Raw genomic sequence first — 19,326 nt, 5'->3', positions numbered from 1 at the left:
GATTAGACCATAAAAAGGTTAAAATTACGAATTTTTAGAAAGCTTTGATAACGCAGAGACGATTGGAAAGATGTCATTTTTACGAAATTCCTCTATGGTGGTGGGGGTGGATTCGATGGGGTGCGTTTCTTTACGTGAAAAAGAATGCTCGACGAGAATGTGTAAGTTGGAGGAACCGACGTAGACGAAGGGTCCGACGAAACGTTGGCTGCGCGTGTTATTACCCTCTATAAAGTTTTACGAACCGAAAATATCAAGCATTACCCCCATAGATTGCATCCTCTACGGTCCACCTTCCTTTACTCAGGATATGTCTCTGTATTTCGCAAACTGATCCGAGTCCCCCGCGATCGAAAGTCCCTACGAAAAGCCCGATTATTTTTCATAACTTGACCCAACTGTCAGACTTTAAAACGACTGAATAACTTGGAGTGACTGCTAATCAGTTACACTTTGAAAAATAAAGATTTCGAACAATTCATCTTCAGTTATTTTATTTTCGCACGTTTGAAATTTCGATACATCGGTCATTCGAAATATTAACCCTTCCAAGTTTTCACCTCCATCCCTTGAAATTTGAAGTTTCCTCTCACCCAGCATTTTCATTAATGTTTTTTTTCTGTAAAAATCTGGATTTACGTCAAATTATCAAATAATGTCATGCAACTTTAGATCACATTTTGACAGATTATAGAAACGAATGATATCGATCGATCAAGAGGTCGAAAAAACCCACTTTTTAGAGAAAAATCCATTGGGCGTAGCTTCAAGTCGCGGCGATCATTTTCTGAACAGTTAAACCCGAAAAAACAGAAGAAATTTCGCAGCTATTTGTGCAAGGAAGTGAACTCGAAGTTTCTTTCAAGTTTCAGCAGGCGTCATTATTTGGAAAGGGATCCTGCAGACCAGTCTTGAAACTGAAAATTTGTTGGCTTCCAAAATTTGCAAAAAACTACCATGCTTTTCTTGCGACTTTAACACGACATTTTGGCAAATTCGGAAGAACAATGAAATCGGATATCATGTATCGAGTACCATTAATATTGATAATATTAATTTGCTTCCGGATGTCTATGATTAGTGTGTTCACTGATCACTTACTGAACGTTACGTGTCGTGCGTCTCTGAGTCATTACATCTCATTCGTTCGCATTCGATTGGCGAAAACATATCACAAGTCCATGTTGAAACTCGAGGCTTTAGTGCATAAAAGATTTCTGTAAGTAGTCGAGCAATTGCGTTAAGCATTGAATCAACGTTGTAAAATTATCAAAGTAACCGCATTAAAATCTGTCTGTTGTTGTTCAGAACAGTGCCACTGTACACTTTTCGAACTACGTGAAACTTCATGCTGTTTTGATCATTTTTTAAATTTATTCGTAGCGAGAGCTGATATTCCAGTAAGCTGAAATTTATACCGAACTGCTCAAATAATTTTGATTTTCATAGATTTACCGACGTTTGAAGCAGTCAAAATTTCTTATGAATTTAAGCTTTTTACCGACGTGTTAAGAAGATTTTGGAGCTTTGAACCTTGTTCAACGAAAAGTTGCAAAATGTTTTGAACTATTTTCAGTCGTTCACTTTTACGCAACGACATTTTCACTATCCAAGCCGCAGATGCTGACCCGCATATGAAATTGCGATATTGCACAGCGGAAAACTAGTTACATGTTTTAAATATGGTGCATCTACCGGAAGCGAGATTATACTGGTTAGAATTCTGCTTCTGCGGTGACGTCGTTGCGCAGTGGCTACGACAGCGAACTTTGCGTGGCTATTCGATGTTCATGAATTTCAAAATTTGTCGAAATTCAGCTATCTTGTTATCCTGGTAACATTCTGATCGCACTTGACGCTAATTACCGTGAATTATACCCGCGTTTGAACGGATGCCGGTATCCGTATCGACAGTTATTGCAAAATTCCGTTTCACTTTGAACAACGATGTATAATTTGCGAATTATTTTCACTCATCATTTCATGACACGGTTGGCTACGCAGCCCGAATAAATTATCAGGAATTGATAACGCTCCGCTTACGGTATTTCGCTTTGTTAGAATTAGCGGGCGCATATATAAAACGAACGCAATCCTGGCTCGGCTCACATTCCGTTCAAAATGTCCGGACTTTTACCGCTCTTAATTTCAATCGCCGTGATGTGGCTCCACGATTCGAATTGTAAGTTGATTTTCGTACTTTTCAATACACATTTGGCCAACAACTTTCCTTCTATCAAAATTTTTACTTATTACTTTGATCGAAATTCTTTATTTCTTTTATTGCTTGATTTGAGTTGAAACAAATTTTTCACCAGTTATTGGGAAGCTCTTGCTTAATATTCATCAACGATCCACCGCTGATTTCTGTGATTTCGTGATGCGCAGGTGCAAGTTTGCCCGAGAAATCGGAAAGCCGTGTAGCCGAGACGGAAGACGCGTTCCGCGAACTGGAGGATGAATTTATGCGAAAAATTATTGAACGATTGTTTGCCAAGTACACGAACGAAGAGTCATCCGGAAACGCGGGAAAAGCAGCCATCACTGATTCCCTGATACCGGAAGCGCTTCGAAATGCGGTTAAAAATTTCACGGAGAACGTAATTGACCGAGATCAATTAAGACTCGCCAGAGATTCTAACAGCGATCCAAAATTTTTCTCCGGCTGGGTCGACAAATTTTTTGAATTTGTATCAAACGAAGTTCCCCACGATCCGGTCGATTTCGAACGTCCAACAACTACGAACATTAATTTAAGCGGCGATGCGGAAAAAAATCAGCAAGTTTAGATAAAAACATGGCTGTGAAATCATCGAATGATTTGTTTTTATAATTCGTTTTTAAATATACCTGTAATCTGATATTTCATATTTCAAAGACGCAAGTATGTGCAATCAGGATTATAAATTTCGAATAAATTTCTTACCCATTCAATTATCGTTTACAAAATTAGTTGCAACCTAGAATCCAAACAGTCTAATCATCCTCTTCATTTTCTATTCCAATCAGGTAAAAACCACGTGCAATCTTATCGAACATTTTACCATAATTCCTTATGTATCCGCGACTCGCTCAGCGTGACTGATTTCGATTTTTCCTTTCCCAAATCGTGGGAACGCGAAAGCAGTGCGAAGTTGGGTATATAAGAAATCAGTGCAGAATCGAAGACTGCCAAATCCGCGTGAATATTTCGCAGACGAGAATGAATTTTCGTCAAAATATTTGCCTGTTACTGACTCTGCACGGCTTCGTCGTAGGTAAGTGATCACAAACGCAAATACAAATTTTTCCTCAGACTTGAGGGTAGGACGTACATCGAGAACAGGAATAAATTTCACGAGTCCTCTGGCAGGTTTATTTTGTGGCGACAATCTCGATTACTTTTACCAGTTGTATCAGAGCTGTTAACGTTATCCAATAATCGTCCATATTATTTACTGCGCCGTAGAAAAGTACTCGTATAATTTCACCTCCACGTGCTTCAGCACCACACTTCCAACGGCTCCAGATTCCGTGGCGTTTCCATTGCCAGAAATCATTTTCTTCTTCATTTTACATCATTCGACCTTAGCGAATCACTTTTTTTTTTAATCAACTTAAAAGTGTTTACTTTGCAAAGGCACTGAAACTTGAAACTTCAAATAATCTCGTGTGAAATTTTCAAAAAATGTTCAGGCATTGCGTCAGCGCCGACCAGCATAGATCTTGAGAAAAGTGAGAACACCCAGAAGCTGTCAGACGGTGAAACGGAACTAAAAGAAGAACCAAAATCGGATCCTCGAGCTTTGTCAGTCCCGTTTTTGTCCTCGAACGACTCGCCAGTATCAGGATCAGGGCTTTCTGGGCTTCCTGGTGTCGGCTCGATGACTTCCGGGGCGAAAATGTATCTTGGGGCTTTCCAGGTGATGGCAATGCCAATGCCGAACCTGAGCGAAATGGCCGGAATGCTCGGGAATCTCGCAAATCTTCCCGCGTCGATATCTAGCATCGGAAATCTCGGCGGACAGAGCAGCGGATTTTCGAATCAGGGATAAATATTACACAGGTGGTCAGAAAAAAATTTATTGCTTCGAGTTTTTATTCAGATGAATAAATTTCGATTCTATACATCGGATAATAACCAAAACCTTTATTTATTACTTGTAAAGTTTGGTTCCGTCTTTTTTACGGTGATAAATATGGCTTGAAGTTTTTGGTTGGTAGCTGATTGGTGCCTGTTCGGAAGAAAAGGGAAACCGCGTTTTCACCAAGATGCGATGGACTTTATCGTTATTAACGTTATTAGGGGAAGTTTAATGAGAGCGTGATGGAAGATTATGTTTGGGGTTTGATACGAGAAAGTCCGTACAATAATAGAAGTTCAAAAAATATTCATTTTTAAACTTTGTTTATCAATTCTTTTACATTTGCATTTCATTATTAGTTATTATTTCTGTATAACAGTGATTTAAGTCTGAAATTGAAGTTTGTTTAGTTGTTATTTGCAATAAGTGTTTGAGAAGCTAGGTCATTTTTCTTAAAATCTGAAACATCGTTCCGGTATCTAAAAAAACAAACCTTATCTAATAAAACTGTCTTTCCATTTATCATTTACATAGAAGAAATCGAAATTTGACATCTAGAACCCAGACTCAAAATTCGTGTTCACCGTTCTTACAAGTCCTCTGTAAACTGTATAAGCTTGAAATAAAAATACTGTTTGAAAAGCGAGTAGAATAGTTCCTCCAGTTTACGAGTCTACGCGAGTTGCGTGGCAATAAAATAAATAAAATCTGGGCCTGAAGCAGTTTACCGAAAAATCGGATCGGTACAAAACAGTTATTGGCTTCGACTCAGAGCGTGACTTTTTCGACGGGCGAAGCAAAACGGGCCGAAAAGGAAGGCACGACGTTTGAATGCGCACGTTTGCTTTTTTCGCTCTGCAGTTTTATCGTTATATTGCTCTTTTAACCCTTCGTGGTCGGGGCTTCCATTGTGCTGTTTGAGCCCGGTTTGGTCCAGACTGGCCGCAGCATCCGTCGCCCGATCCTCAACCGCGGTTTCTGAAAACTTCGCCGGTCTCGCAAAGCCGTGCGGTTTGGCTCGGCTCAGTATTCGGCGATCCTGCGGCGCGACGGGCGATTCTGAGCCCGATTTTTTCTCTTTTCACTCTTGCTCGTACGTGTATAATTCGTTTTTAGTCAGACTGCAGAAATGCGGGTACCGCGTTTCGCTTATCCGCACTCAACTTTGGCGCGAAATGCTGGCCGGAGGCGTTTCGCGCGTAAAAGTCCCTCGGAGAATTCGATCGAGCCTAATGTCCGACTTAATTATTCTGCACGTATTACGTAATAAAAAGAGTTAGTCAAAAAAATTAAAAGCCAGACAAATACACCGGTGATTTCCTACCGCGGTAATGTTGAATAAACATTATACGCGGCTGTTAAGATCTCGTAATGATAAGCCTCGGATACGCGATGCGATCTCGTCGTTTCACGCCGTAAACTATTTTCAAAAAAAAAAAAAAAAAAACCCTCGCCTTATCCTCGCGCGATTAAATTAAATGAGGACGATTAGATTCGAACCGAGCTGATGATTAGGCTGATTATAAATATATATTTACACTCTACGTATCTGAGACCCGGAATTTAAGTCCAAACTAAACAAGCTGCGAAATGTCAACTGAATTTGGCAAAGGCCATTCGGCCAGCCTGATGCTGATATGAACCATTGGATCTCGCGTCGTAACCGTTGGATCGATCCCACGCCCATAGGCATTATGGGAAGCAAGGTGTTGCCATGCCAACAACAGGGGAGATCGCTCGCATCCCTCTGTGACAGCCTGAAATTTATCCGAGGGTCAGGAAAGTAATGGCGTCCACTATCCAGGGGATATTGTCTCTGGAAGCTCAGTCAGCATCTTTGGTATTTCCCGTCTAATGCCCGGTGTATAATTTTGGGAAGGATTATGACGGCTACGTGTCTAGAATGTTCTTTACCCAGGTAGGTTAAGTACGAGAAAATTTTTAATGGACTCAACAAAACACCGAGAAGAGAATTTTTACCAAAGATAATGAGGCGGAAACAGCATCGTTGCAAGACAGTAGTGACTTGGATATATTTTCTTTTCTTTTAATTCAAACGATACTCAGCTAATTGATTCTTGTACTCCTTGATTGGTTTATGACCGACTTTTTGCCCGTATAATGAGACGCGCTAATTAAATTTATTGAAAAAATTCACTCACCTGTACCAATTAACCGGCAATACGGAGCGTCGTGAAATGAATTTGATGACTTATAAATTGATCCATCGCTAAAATGTTTTGACGTCTTCAGATATGCACTTACAGTTGTTTACTTTACTTTTTCTACCGGTCTGACAACTCTTGGACTGTGCATTAAGTACTAATCATATATGCCAATATCTAATCATCTTCTTTTGCGGTCAAAACGAGTTTTAGCAAAATAAACTCTGCATGGCTAATCATCGCCTAACGATGCGCTGCCGCAAGAAGTGAATGTATTTATAAAAGCCTATTACGGCAAAGCTTGACGGTTTAGAGGGACAAATCATAGTCGAGACTCTAAGAGTGGAATTTTTTTTATACCTGTTTACTTATTGCTCGGAATAATTAAGGCGAAAGATGAATATATGTTAAAGCTGTAGTACGTTGAAGTTTTTAAAACGTTGCGGAAACAGAACGTTTGATTTATGCATATAAGTCGCATATTCGTGTTTTGAATGTAGGTGATGCAAACAAAAAACGATGTGGATGAAATTTCTTTCATCGATAGAATTCAGTTAAAGGCTTAAAATACTCCAGAACTGAATGCTTGCATGGTTTTAATATTCCTTAAATTTGTCTGAAAAGTGTTTTTTGCACACGAACAGCTTTGGTGTGAAAAAATTTTCAAAAATAGGATAATAATGTTTCCGTTTTGTTTCATCAAGGAAAAACCTGCAGATTCTCATGCTTGGTAGAGTCGCAGCTTCTTTGAATGTATTGCGAATGTTTGACAAAAATGTAGTAACAATAGCTAGAACGTTTCGGTATTTCACACAACTAGATTCATCTTCAAACAGTTTTTAAGACGCCAGTTGAGGTCACAATTTTTAGTACCGATCTTTTTGCTAAAATCGCAACAACGCTTCACGGTTGGTTTAAAAATTGGATCCAAAGTGGAAGAGAAACTGATCTTTGAAATAAGCCAGGAAACAAACGCAGAATTTCGGTTCAAAGGTGACTAAATTTTGTCAAAATCCGGTAGCAAATAAAGTATACTGGTTACGGTTTTCGCGTCCAGCCTACCGCCCGTAAGGACTATATTAATAGGCCGAATAAGACGATCTTATCACCAAAGGAGAGGCCGGAGTCAGCGATCAATTTAACGAGATTAATTTAGGAGGAGTTAATATTTGACGATGGAAGCTTTACGAGGTCGGCGGGGTATCCATCTCGGGGTTCGTCCGGAATGCTCGCCATTACCGGGTCAAAGTTGGCTTGACGACCGCCTCCGAGGACCGGGTATCCCGGGGGCCGACGAGGCGATCCCTCATTGGCTCGGAACCGGGTTTACGAGGGAGCTTGATCACCCTGCGACGGTAGCACCCCGTGCGAAACGCGAGTTTATTGGACCGCCGGCCGTTCCGTCGAGGCCTCCCCGTCTCCCGTCTAATAAGCTCATCTTTACAAGTCTCCCCTGCCAATATCCTCCGGCGAAGGACGCACCCGGTCCCCGGATTTTATGCGCACACATGCAGCACTAAATTTACCGGGAAGCCCCGACAATACCCGCATATTGCCCGGTTTTACGCCCCTGCGAAAGCGCGCGGAAATGGAAGAGGGTTCGCTTCCTCTTCCGCTCACCCTTCTTCTTCTTCTTCTTCTTCTTCGTCTTCAACTTCTTCTTCTTATTTTGCTCCGACAGCATCTCCGAGCGTCTCGCCCCGTCCACTTTCAGATAGCGGACCGGTTTATAACCCCGGTTTTACAACCACCATCTGCGATGAACCTTTCAGGGAGAAATATGGGTGCCGGACCCGGCCGAACTCGGCACCCAAATTCTACTCGCCCTAGGCTTGAGTCATCCCGATCTGGTCCCACGGCTCCCGATGGACGACGGCGTTCTTCGGGACTCGGGTTACTGACCGACGACGCCGCTTTTTCCGGACCGTCAAGTTGACGCCCGAGAATACGTGTGAAGACTTTGGTGAGCAAGTAACAGAGGACTTCCTTATCGTCGAGGCAGCGATGATCGCACGAAATGGAACGGAATGATCAATGTCTGGCCTCGCCTCGAGCAGCGACCGCGTTTCGGTATTCCTGCATTGCCGAATGCTCGCGGTTGTGCCGCGGAAAGAAAGGACAAGCACGGATCGAAAACTGCTATTGCCGACTTTCAACAAAGAAGAACGACTCGAGGTTCGGCACTTGCTCGTTCCGAGTACAGTTTTTTTACGCTTGAACACGCACCGACTACCAAACAAGCAAAAATGGCTGACACGTGCGTCGTTTCTTGGCAGGTGGTTCAGCTTCGCCGGAGCTTTTCGCGCGATGTTCATCGTGGTTGTGCTTTTTGAGTGTGCAGAATCGGGAATCGGTCCTAGGAGCAGAGCTTTCGGTGAGTGACGCTTAGCTTTTAACACCTCGTTATAAAATCGTCGCAGCTAGCTTGCTTCGTATTTACTTCAATAGCCAATAATCAGCGTCTGACGTCTGTCAGCCGTCTTAACAACCGCAGATTTTCGATCAACACGAGTATAACTTGGAATTTCATTGCTGAAAACACTCGGTCGCTGATGTTTGCAATCTCGAAACATCTCGCTCAACCTGTCAAGCTTTGAAGTTTTTAAATTACAGCGCTAGTAGTCGACAGACGTCGACTTGTTATTCCCCCAAAGGCTGATCAGATTTCTACAACCTTTCATTGATCCTTGGAAAAAGTTTCTCGAATGAAGAAGCAAGCAGAGCACACCTCTGTTTTGATCCGTCGATGCTCGTTACCATGAATTAACAACGAATGCTGCTCAAGCACAGCTTGCGATGACAGTGGTGTACGTTCTCGATTCCAAGCCATTGCCATCCTTATCGGTGGTCGAGCATCAGACCCGCGGTCGGTCGAAAGGCTTGGAGTATTGAAACTACAACAGTTTCCGTCTTTAACACTGATTACTGTCACTCGTGGTCCCCGGCAAATACAGATGTCACCGAGACGGTGTTACGCGTTGGCTCACTCGGCGTAATCTCCGTCCTCTGTCAACCACTGCAATCGGTTTTGCCAGCGTATTGAACAGCCCAAGTACCTGCCGCAATAATCGATTGACATACAAGCCATAAACTTTATCGCCAATTGCGGATTTTCGTTGCTTGAGATCGAGAGAGGTGATCTATGATCCAAATTCCAAGAACATTGACAAACCAACCATTGTTGTTAGCCCATCTTTCCCAAAATCATCTTTGATATTGTACAAATCGGGCGTCTTCGATCAATTTCGTCGCTGGCACTGGATTGTACATTATCAACATTATTCGCGTGACGCCAAGTGACATTCGGACCGTCTTCGAATTGACGAAATCCAAATTTCGCCATGAAATTTTACTGCCCTGAAATTTGCCGACCGAATAACCCTTGGTGTTCGATCATTGCTCCAACACCGTGAAAAAGACGGTGTTAAACGTAACACCGAAAATATTCTATCAAAGTACAAGTCCGTCCCATTTGGCGTGAAAATACCAACCACCCATGGGTGTTATTTGGACAATTTCCTCCGATTGGATTTGAGTTTTGAACCAGAGGGTGTGGACTTTAACACAGACGCAGGAATTCTTCAAGCAGTGAATAATTGACAAAAATAGTCGTAATACGGAGGGTGATGAACGAGGGAACTCGTGCGCGTCTTATCAACGTTAGGACGTGTTTACACATTTCGGGTTAGGCGTACGTCGCTCGAGTCTATCTCTCAGCTCGTTTGGAGGCCTAGACATCGTCGGCTAGAAACTAGAAAGAATGAAAAGTCCGAGTTTATACCAGAGCAGTGGGCCCCGCGCATCATTCTTTATGCGACGGTCACTCCGCTATACGTGTGATTAGATAAGGCGGGGAAGGTTCATAGTGCGCCCAAGATGCAGAGCTCATAAGAAGCAGAGATTCGACCGGCTCGGTCTCAGTTTACCCGGTGTGTGCATGCCGACAAACAACGTTTATTTTCACCTTTCTTCGACAAAACTTATCTCTCTCCCCCTCTCTCTCATTCGCTCTCTCTCTCTCTCTCTTCTCCACACGTTATCACCGCCGCGTTGCCCGACCCTCTCAAGTGTGACACCCACATATTTATTGACTTAAGACAATAAGCACCGTTAATTGCGAGGAACGCTCGTTACTGTTTATTTTGTGCCCGTTTACTCTTGTGGCGAAGGGAGGCAAACGGAAAATCTGGACGATTGACGGCCTGAAACAACCGTCGCGGATGGACCGAAGAGGGCTTTTATTCGTGTATCCTGTCGAGGAAATTATCGGCAATTAAGTGTGATCTCCGATTCTAAGGAAGAAAAGGAACATCGATCGTCGGGTGAACCGTTCGAAAGAAGAGCCGAGCAGCAAAAATCTCGTCCGCAGGTATGAAGAACAAACCATCCGGCGTTTCGGAGTTTCGTCAACTTGTTAAACTCAGGTGATAGCTTGCACGTTTCAACGAAATTTAATGCCAGTTCGTTATCGCGGTTCAGAATCGATTTTCGCAGCTGAAATATTGACTCGCTTGAAGACTGTAGCTCGAGTGTTGAAAAAAAGTCAGCGATAAATATCAGACATGCCTTCTTGCGGCAGTGAGAACGTGTCGAGATTCTGGGGCTCGAGTCCCCCGATCTCAAGGCGGAACAGCACGGCCTCGTCTCCGTCACCTGGATCACCTCTGTCAACGTCGCCCCCCGACGTCTCCCCGATGCTGACGTTGAAGCGCTCGTCATCGACGGTCTCGAGCGCCTCGGTCTCCTCCACGATATCCAGCGCCTCGAGTACCCAGACGACGATTCTGACCTCGAAACGGCCCAACCGCCATCACCACCACCACCACCACCAGAACCAACAGCATCCGACGAGCCCGATCCAGGACCGCCGACGATCAGCGTCGAGGGAAATTCCGTCGACGAAGAGTCGCCCGTTTATCCTGACGAGCATCGGTCACTGGTACGCCGGTTTGGTGATCGGCGTTTTCACCGCCGCGTACAAAATCGCGAGCTGTATAATCTGGGCACCGGCATTGTGGGTCTCGGCGTGGGTCTGCATGCTATGGGCGATTCTGCAGCTGCCGTTGACGGCCCTCAAGTGGTTCCTGACCGCGCTCTACACCCCGGCCTCGGAGAGAGTCAGGCCCAAACGATGCGTCCTGATCAGCGGCGGTAGCACCGTGCAGGCCGTCCACCTAGCAAGGAACTTCTACAAGGCCGGTGCCCGCGTCGTGGTCTGCGAGGTGGAGGGCCTCTTTGGGCTGGCCCGTTTCTCAACCGCCTGTTCGCAGTTCCACACGCTTCCCATACCTGGCCCAGACTCCGCGGCCCAGTACGTCAAGGCCCTCCGCGACATCGTCCAGCGCGAAAAACCGTCCTACTACATACCGGTCAGCGCTTCGACGACCGCATACTACGACGCCCTGGCAAAGCCTCACCTCGAAGCCCTTGGATGCGAGTGCTTCGTACCCGGCGCCTCTGAGGTCACGGCCCTCGACGATCCGCTCGAGCTTTTGCGTCGATGCAGGTCTGTCGGGCTTCCGACTCCGTCTCACTTTGTCCTCCGGTCCTCGGCCGACGTGGCCAATCTTTACGAACGCGGCGTCCTCCGCACCGGAAGACACGTCATGCTGGCCGCCGGGCCCGCCGGGATGCGGGACCGTGCCAAAGTCGTGCTGCCCCCGACGGTCCGGGACTTTAGGAGCGAGAACTACGAGCACGAGATAAGCGACAAGCGGCCCTGGGTCGTGGTTCGCGATCCGGGTGGCGCCCATTTTCTCACCTGCACGACCGTCAAGGACTCGAAGGTCGTCGCCAACGTGACCTGTCGCGTCGACGAGCATCGGGGCCTCATACCCGAAGACAGACCCGACGTCTCCCGCTGGTTGGATCGCTTCTTCGCCCGATCACCGGGCCACAAGATGTCCGGTCACCTGAGCTTCCGGCTGGCCGAATCGGGCCTCGACAACGATCTCGTCTCCATCGGTTGTCGCGTCGGCGTCTCTTTCCCCTACGTCTGCCACACCGGCGTTCATCCCAGGCTCGTTTGGCGACCCTGCAGGCACTTTTCGAGACAGAATTCCGAGCATCTCGCGAACGGGGATCGCGGGCAGAATCTCAACGAGGCCGTCGCCAACGCCCTGAAGAGGCCTCCGACGGACGTCGCCTCCCATCTTCTCGGCACCGTTCTCGACAAGCGGGAGACCCTTTTCGTCTACTGGGACCCTCTGCCCTATTGCGCTTACTACCATCTGCAGCTGCCCTTCAGGCGCATCGCTGGCGTAATCAGGGCCCAGCCTGCCGGACAACACGCCCAGCCCTTGGCGCTGGTGCAGTAAAGGGAGGGTCGAAGAGGGTTCAAGGGTTTGGGAAGGATCGAAGGTCGATCAGCCGCAACGGTTAATCGGGTTCACACGAACATTCGGCGTGTATCGAATACCCTCGTGTTTCATGCGTATTAATTAATTTTATCAAATTGTAAATACAGACTCGTATATATGCGTACAGACTATACATTATATACGTACATTTAATGCTTTGATATAACTTTGATGGTAACACGATCATAAGATTCACATATACACAGATATACGACGTATAAGATATCTGAATAAAATTTTTGGATATAATTATATTTATACATATATGTATACGAGTATAACGTAAATTAATTTCGCAAAAGTCGTACGAAAGGTTGCTGAATGTATGGATATTTCGAGTTAATTATTAACTCGAACAAAGATTACGGTCTGTCGATATAAGGTATAATATATTTTACGAAACGTACATACGTATGCGTGTTTGTACGATAAGTATCCGCGCATACGTGTAAAATAACACGGTTGTAGAAAAATTAATCGAAAAAAATATTCACGACGAATCTGAACCTTAGATTACGTCGTCTCATAATGGAAATTATTGCACGGTATTATGCAACGCTTCGAAGATTATCGTCGTTACAAAATATTCCGCAATACGTGATTGATGTTCGTTTGAATTTTAATTTTTCATTTTCTAAAGTTTTCTCTTATTTTTATTTTATTTTTTATTTTTTTTCTTCTTGCTTTTTTGCGTTCGATGTTTTGTATTTTCGAATGAATCGATAAGAATTTATTCAGCTTACAGTTAGTTTGACTCAACGGTGCTGAAGTGTGAGAGAATATGTCATATATAAGTATAGATTTTTGCGAGATTCACTGAGCGCGACGGTAGACGCAAGTGTACAAATAATTTTAGGATCAATGCCCTACGAGTCGCCAAATGTTGTAACCATCATTATATACCAATTTTATCATAGTCGAGATAAAAGTACTCTGCTTATTTATAATAGACTTATATTGTGTTTCTCTTACTCACTCATATTGTATTTATATGTATATGTAATTATCATAGTATCGTGTGTTTGCAAGAATTTATAAAATAAGATTGTGTGTGGAGACTATGTTTTTTATAACAACGTTGACTAAGAAATTGTAATACGATCTAAATACTTGTTCTGTTCTTTAATCGCATATACATGCATGTATGTGTGGTACATGTACGTTTCTTAACATTATACCATAGATCTTGCTAAATCGAGAATATAACATATATAGTACATACATTATGTATACAGCTAGATTATTTACTAGCAATATTCTCATAAGCAATTTCTTGACGTAATTAATTGAAAAGAAATACAGATTCCAAAGTACAGCCGTTGAATGATAACTAATAATTTAACCAGTGAATCGTTTGGTTAGTTTTCAGTGAATTTACATCTAGAATTCCGAAAGTTACTGGGAAAAAATTTCGTTACGTTCCGTCTAAAAATATCTTATTCAAGACAGCATGTAATAGATCAAAGATACAATAATTTCTCGTGCAATAAATTTCTGGTGAAATTTTACTCGAAGAACTTACGAAAATCGCGACAAGTTATTTAATCGACATGATCAATGTTATTGCGATTAATGTATTTTTTTTTTTTCTGAGTTTTTACAATACAAATTTGTGTAAATCAATTCTCTCCCGTTTTGGGAGTGATGAGAGGGCCGGCGAATTCACCGAAATGCTTCGCATTATCGGCACGTCTGTTGTAATTTTTGTGCTATATAAACATGTAATTACCGTTACACGAAACCCTGAAATCGCTTGCGGCTTACAACTAAAAGTTCATCAAACGTTAATAGAAATTTTTGGTATTAAGATTCGCGAATGAAGTAATCGCCACTGCTGTCGGGAGTTAAAGAAACTTGTGCGTAAATGAAACGTGTATAAGTTATTTGAATATTTTTTTTATTTTTTTTTAACTTTACCGAGAATAGACGAATTAAGGTTTGAGATTTTTTAGAAACCTGAACGGTATAAATAGAAGATTAATAATTGTCTCATTCAAAAAATAACTTTCTAAAAGAAAAATGAAAGAAAAAAAAAGAAAAACAAGTCTTCGAGAGTAATCTACCGGATTATGAATACGTTCTAAAAATATAGCAGCATTATTGCATCGATAAGATTTGTCCGACATACGCGCCGTTTCCCTTGACTCGGAGGAAAAAGAACGAAACATAGTAGAAACGAGATGACGATGAAAACAAATTGCAGCGGTAAACATCGAGACGTAAGCCTAGGCTCAGCAATTTCTACGGTTAAAAAAAAAACTAACAATAAACCTAATCTTACGTCTAACTGAGACAAGGACGCGATGTTGCGTTACGTTCAGATCTTCCGATATTATTCGACAAAATAGGAAGAGCGTCGCACCGCCAACAACGTGCCGGTCGACGCGCGCCTGTGCAAGCTCTCGTTTACTCTCCATAAATTTCCTCGTACCCATAGCAACACGGAGCTTTTATCGAGAGTCTGGACAACTCGACGTAAAACTTTCGTCCGCAGACGCAGACCGCAGACGCAGTCAAAGATCCAGGCCGTTTCTCGACCATCGGACTTTGGCAGCCGGCTCCGCGTTACTATCGCCCCCCATCCACCCCTCCTCATTTCCGCCCCCGCCCGCCTTCTTGACGGCATTCGATGGTGCGCTTTGCACTTTCACGTCATTCCCCCGCCCCTGTCTCATTCCGACAACACATGCGTGCATCATACTACGTGGTCGTAGGCGCCTTACGCGGATTGTGCAACTCTGTAGGCTTGCATGCGTTGCGAGTTTTCGTTTCGGTGCAGTTGTACGGGTATTTTTTTTTTTTTTAAACTCTCTTTCTTCATTCAAAGGTTTTTTTTTTCCAGAAACTTCGTTACAGTCGTATGAACATTATGTCTGAGGAAAGAATCGTTGATATCCGTATCAATGAAAAATTCGTCAGAGATTTTTACTGTCATCATACGTTGTACGTGACTCGAGATTCAATGAATTTTGTCGGTGCTTGATTTGTTTCGTTACAAGTTGATATGAATTTCTTGAATATCAATTTTTTTTTTTTTCCCACAAATTATTTATAATTTATTTTTTATTCGAAGAAATTCTAATGCCAGTAACCACGGTGCAAGAGCTTTTGTCAACCGTCTATAGCGAGAGTTGAAGTTTCGAAGAGATCCGTTTATAATGAGGGCAGGAAATTGGGGCGGGAGAATATCGGCACGCAATGAGAATAGGAAGGGAAATTGAAGGGAACGAAAAACTTGATCGTTAAACGCAGGCTGACTGTATATTATTAATAATGATAATAATTTCTGTAATTATCAATAAAATGTTTATTCAACCAGCATAGGTATAGCGTATTACAGTATGTACGTATAATATCTCGAACAGCGGGATCAGTCCTTGTAGAATCTGAATATACACGTATTAACATATACCTACAGAGCGGGTAAGGTTGTAAGAGAATCTTATCATGCAATAATATTGAAATGCAGTTCCTTGACGACGAGATGTGACCGCGATCGATACATAAACTTCCAAAGTAGCGTAATTCTTTCCCCGGTAAACACGCAATATACTTATATTGCATAGGATAGGGGGAATGTATACAGAAATATGTACCCAATTTTTCTACTAGCCTAAGAATTTCTTGAACTCGCTTCTGTTGAATTGGGGAATTACGTGGGTCTTGAACATTCAAAATATCCATTTTTTCTATGATTTTTTCTTGTTGAATATAACGAAGTTTGAACTATATTTCGTAAAATCTTTATCCCAAAATACGACAACGTCAACTACCGTTAGCTTCATCTGAAATCAGAAAATCAAACATTTTCTGTCAGTAGGTGAGTGTACGAAGTAGTGAATGAACAAAGGATTTTTTTTATTTTCTCGCTCACAACTTATTTTACAAGGCAATAAATACATGGAGTAAGATGTACCGAAAATCTTACATTTTTCAAAAAGCTCTGCCAAAAGTTCAAATTAAATTTTTTTTTTTATAAATTCATCGTTCCTTTGCTGGCCATATACAATTACGTATTAAGAGAAAATATTTTGTTTATTGATTTTAGATAAAGCTTGCAGGATTTATTGTGTCGTATTTGTAAAATGTAAAAATTTTACGAAATACAGTTCAAATGTTGTTCTCCCGTATACCTTAAGTTTGATTAGAATAATTTTTTTGTTATGTTTAAAAAAAAAAAATTATAGAAACAATAGATTTTTGGAAAGTTCAAGATCCACGTACCCAATGGTTAGTGTTGAAAAAGGGTGTATCGTCGATTACTTGGCATCATCTCGAGTCGTAAGTCGGGAGTGATTATCGGGCGAAGAATCAGCAGTCTGGTAAGAGAAAATTGCGAAAAGGATTCTCCTGGGTACAGACTGTACCATGTGGATCCAGGCACGGGAATGTGGGAACCAATTCACCTGACTCTAAAGTCACAAACCAATGCCTCGATTTTACTACCAAAGCCCCACTTTGCAGTGATATCAAAGTGCCTCCTTACCGTTCCCAGGTTTTATTCTAAGAGGGGTACATTTACCAGTCACCGTAATTCATCGAATCGTAAGTGCAGGTTTTCCCACCCCCAAAATCACCGACTCAAAACGTGCTTTCGTTCGCTGTACGAGAGAAGCCAACAAGTGTGAGACTAAACGTACAACAGCGGGTATATTCATGTGTGCTGATTAAGTTCATTATCAAAATGGCACAGCCTTGACCCTCGCGGTTTTCAATATTCACGATCAAGCTGCAATCCGCGCGTCTGCCAGCGAGAATATTACAACTCATCTCTCTGCACTTGTTTGTACATCGTTGTTGCTAAAATTCTGCTAAATGATTGGATCGAAGCATCGTTTTTCAATCTCGTCTGATAAATCATTTCGAAGCTTAAGATGATCTAGTGACGAGGAGAGGATTCGGCAACGAAGTCACGAATGACTCGAAACTTTGAATTGCAGTTATAACCGAGTGCGTTGTGTTGATATTTGAAGGGGCTGCCGGTATCTCTGCTATTAATACATCACAATATTGGCTCGCAGCATAACACCGGCGCAGATAAAATGTGTTTTTTCAGCACGATCGAACACTCGGATCATCGAGTTTCTCTGCAGCGGTGAAGCAAAACAAAATTATAATTAATTACATCATAATTACTGCAACGTGAGCAACAACTCCGCAATATCCGCAGATTACATTCCCCATTTCATACGACGAGCTTCTACGCTTGCAATAATAGTAGCAGCCCGGTTCTTCCATCTTCCACACTTTCTCCCCGAGTCATTCTCGTCTCTTCGACTTGTCGCGTTACTCGCTCTGTCCGCCGCCATGCTGTCCGCAAGTGGATTTCGTGCTTTCTTCGCGATCCTCGCCCTGCCTCTGGCCCTCGGAAATCGCTTCTACGGCGACTGTCCGGCTTCCGGTCACAACGGGGACCTCATATGGCAGTACGAAGTCCGTCGCAACTCCAATCCGTTCTCGAATCAGGTAAATATCGAACGAAGCACCGGCCGAACGGGCTTTCCGCAAGCTCGTCGCCTCCGGCGTATCTCTTTTACGCAGTTTCGGCATAATTTAATCATTCGAAAGACCGCAGAGGCGCAGTACGGACCCATGAACGTGAACATCAGTTGCATCGAGGTGATTTCAGACCGGACAACCGAGAACGGAGAGGCGACGATAACTTCCGGTGGAGTCGGATCGAACCACGTGAAATTCAGCTTCGCTACGGATCGCGGGAAGCCGATGCGCATCAGGGTTTTGGTCTACAGACACCGGTTGTACGACTTGCGAGCGATTTAATCAGTTGCCCACTAGCGTGAAAAAGTCCAGCGTAATTTTTATCGAACAATTGGCGCCATCGATTTTTCCGCGTATTATAACAACGAACCTGTTATGGTACATAGATTCGCAATTTATTACTACATAATTCGCTGTTAAACGATTGTGTTTATACAGCATTGTACAACGTTAAAGATCCGGAAGTCGGAGCTCGTTTCTACATCGTTCTCTAATTATCGAGTCGTATTATTTACCCCGGAAGATTCTTATCTTTCCTTGACGTGACTCAATCTAGTCTTGTATACACTACGTTATGTGCGCACAGATTACTGCGACATGTTCATGTAGACTTTACTCGCGGTTGAGATGTATGGATAATGAAATTTAATGAAATAATAATAAAGTAACAATGCGGAAAGAAAAAAACAATGCAATCAAATATTTATTCATTGTATTAAAGAGCGTCTTCGCCGTCTGGCGATACACAAAATACTATCAGCAACTTCGTTACAGGAATTTTATCCTGACTCCAATTGTTACATTTACCAAATTAATCACTTTATAAAATCAGACACACGCTTAAGTCAATTATATGTAACCTCTTATTAATATTCGTCGATTTTTATAATACGTAAAACGAATTTAAGAATAATTCTAAAATTTTGTATCGTGTAAGAGTATTTAGAAAATGAATCGAATAAACGATTTGAAATCGCATCAAAAATCAATTCGCTGCACAGATTGGATAATAACTGACATGAGAGTGAACAGTATTTAAATACAAGTTTTTTCACCGACAGTGGTGCAAAAACGTTTCTAATTGTTGGATGAGAAAAGTCGTAAAATTACTCATAAAATGATTCGCTGTACGTGAAGGTATCTTCGCCGTACCATTTCGTACGTATAACAAAGGCCGCAACAACAACATTGCATATCTGACAGGGCTGATTAATCGCAAGGGCCGTTGTAAGAATTCGC

At 42.7% G+C, this 19,326-nt stretch overlaps 4 protein-coding genes across 6 annotated transcripts in view; all 4 read left to right on the top strand.

Annotated features, from left to right (window-relative positions):
• The first annotated feature begins 2,109 nt into the window (after window positions 1-2,109).
• Window positions 2,110-2,933, top strand: LOC124292869. The gene is made up of 2 exons (XM_046731297.1): window positions 2,110-2,182; window positions 2,389-2,933. Exons 1-2 carry the CDS (start codon window positions 2,122-2,124, stop codon window positions 2,787-2,789), a joined length of 462 nt encoding a protein of 153 aa, XP_046587253.1. The 5' UTR covers window positions 2,110-2,121; the 3' UTR covers window positions 2,790-2,933.
• Window positions 2,934-3,177: 244 nt separating this feature from the next.
• On the top strand, window positions 3,178-4,654 carry LOC124292842. Its single transcript, XM_046731098.1, has 2 exons — window positions 3,178-3,257; window positions 3,676-4,654. The coding sequence occupies exons 1-2, from the start codon at window positions 3,203-3,205 to the stop codon at window positions 4,032-4,034; spliced, it is 414 nt and encodes a 137-aa protein (XP_046587054.1). The 5' UTR covers window positions 3,178-3,202; the 3' UTR covers window positions 4,035-4,654.
• A 3,819-nt stretch (window positions 4,655-8,473) lies between these two features.
• The window catches only part of LOC107224291 (rootletin), a 31,734-nt gene continuing 20,881 nt past the window's right edge, over window positions 8,474-19,326 (top strand). The window contains exon 1 of one of the 2 annotated variants that reach the window (XM_015664288.2): window positions 8,474-8,603. Coding sequence is in view for 1 of the 2 variants with exons in the window: in XM_046742990.1 (XP_046598946.1) it covers window positions 17,896-18,054 (159 nt within the window). In the remaining variant the exon portion in view is untranslated. Of the gene's footprint in view, window positions 8,604-17,734; window positions 18,055-19,326 lie in introns of those variants that run through there. The other variant, XM_046742990.1, reaches the window with a different exon arrangement.
• On the top strand, window positions 10,044-13,912 carry LOC107224289. 2 transcript variants are annotated; one of them, XM_046743086.1, is made up of 2 exons: window positions 10,045-10,598; window positions 10,809-13,912. In XM_046743086.1, exon 2 carries the CDS (start codon window positions 10,924-10,926, stop codon window positions 12,544-12,546), a length of 1,623 nt encoding a protein of 540 aa, XP_046599042.1. In that variant the 5' UTR covers window positions 10,045-10,598; window positions 10,809-10,923; the 3' UTR covers window positions 12,547-13,912. The 2 variants fall into 2 exon arrangements, with proteins under 2 accessions (XP_015519772.1, XP_046599042.1); XM_015664286.2 differs by having other exon boundaries at window positions 10,044-13,912.

The sequence above is a fragment of the Neodiprion lecontei genome, chromosome 1, assembly GCF_021901455.1.
Source record: "Neodiprion lecontei isolate iyNeoLeco1 chromosome 1, iyNeoLeco1.1, whole genome shotgun sequence".
Lineage (NCBI taxonomy): Eukaryota > Metazoa > Arthropoda > Insecta > Hymenoptera > Diprionidae > Neodiprion > Neodiprion lecontei.
Note: the sequence above shows the minus strand (reverse complement) of the source record. Positions and strands in the feature narration are given on the sequence as shown.

Bases quoted from the DNA above. Each gene is read 5' to 3' on its own strand.
- LOC124292869 (XM_046731297.1), top strand. From the start codon at position 2,122: ATGTCCGGACTTTTACCGCTCTTAATTTCAATCGCCGTGATGTGGCTC. The intron at 2,183-2,388 runs GTAAGTTGATTT...CGTGATGCGCAG, and splicing joins GTGGCTCCACGATTCGAATT to GTGCAAGTTTGCCCGAGAAA.
- LOC124292842 (XM_046731098.1), top strand. From the start codon at position 3,203: ATGAATTTTCGTCAAAATATTTGCCTGTTACTGACTCTGCACGGCTTC. The intron at 3,258-3,675 runs GTAAGTGATCAC...AAAAATGTTCAG, and splicing joins TCTGCACGGCTTCGTCGTAG to GCATTGCGTCAGCGCCGACC.
- LOC107224289 (XM_015664286.2), top strand. From the start codon at position 10,792: ATGCCTTCTTGCGGCAGTGAGAACGTGTCGAGATTCTGGGGCTCGAGT.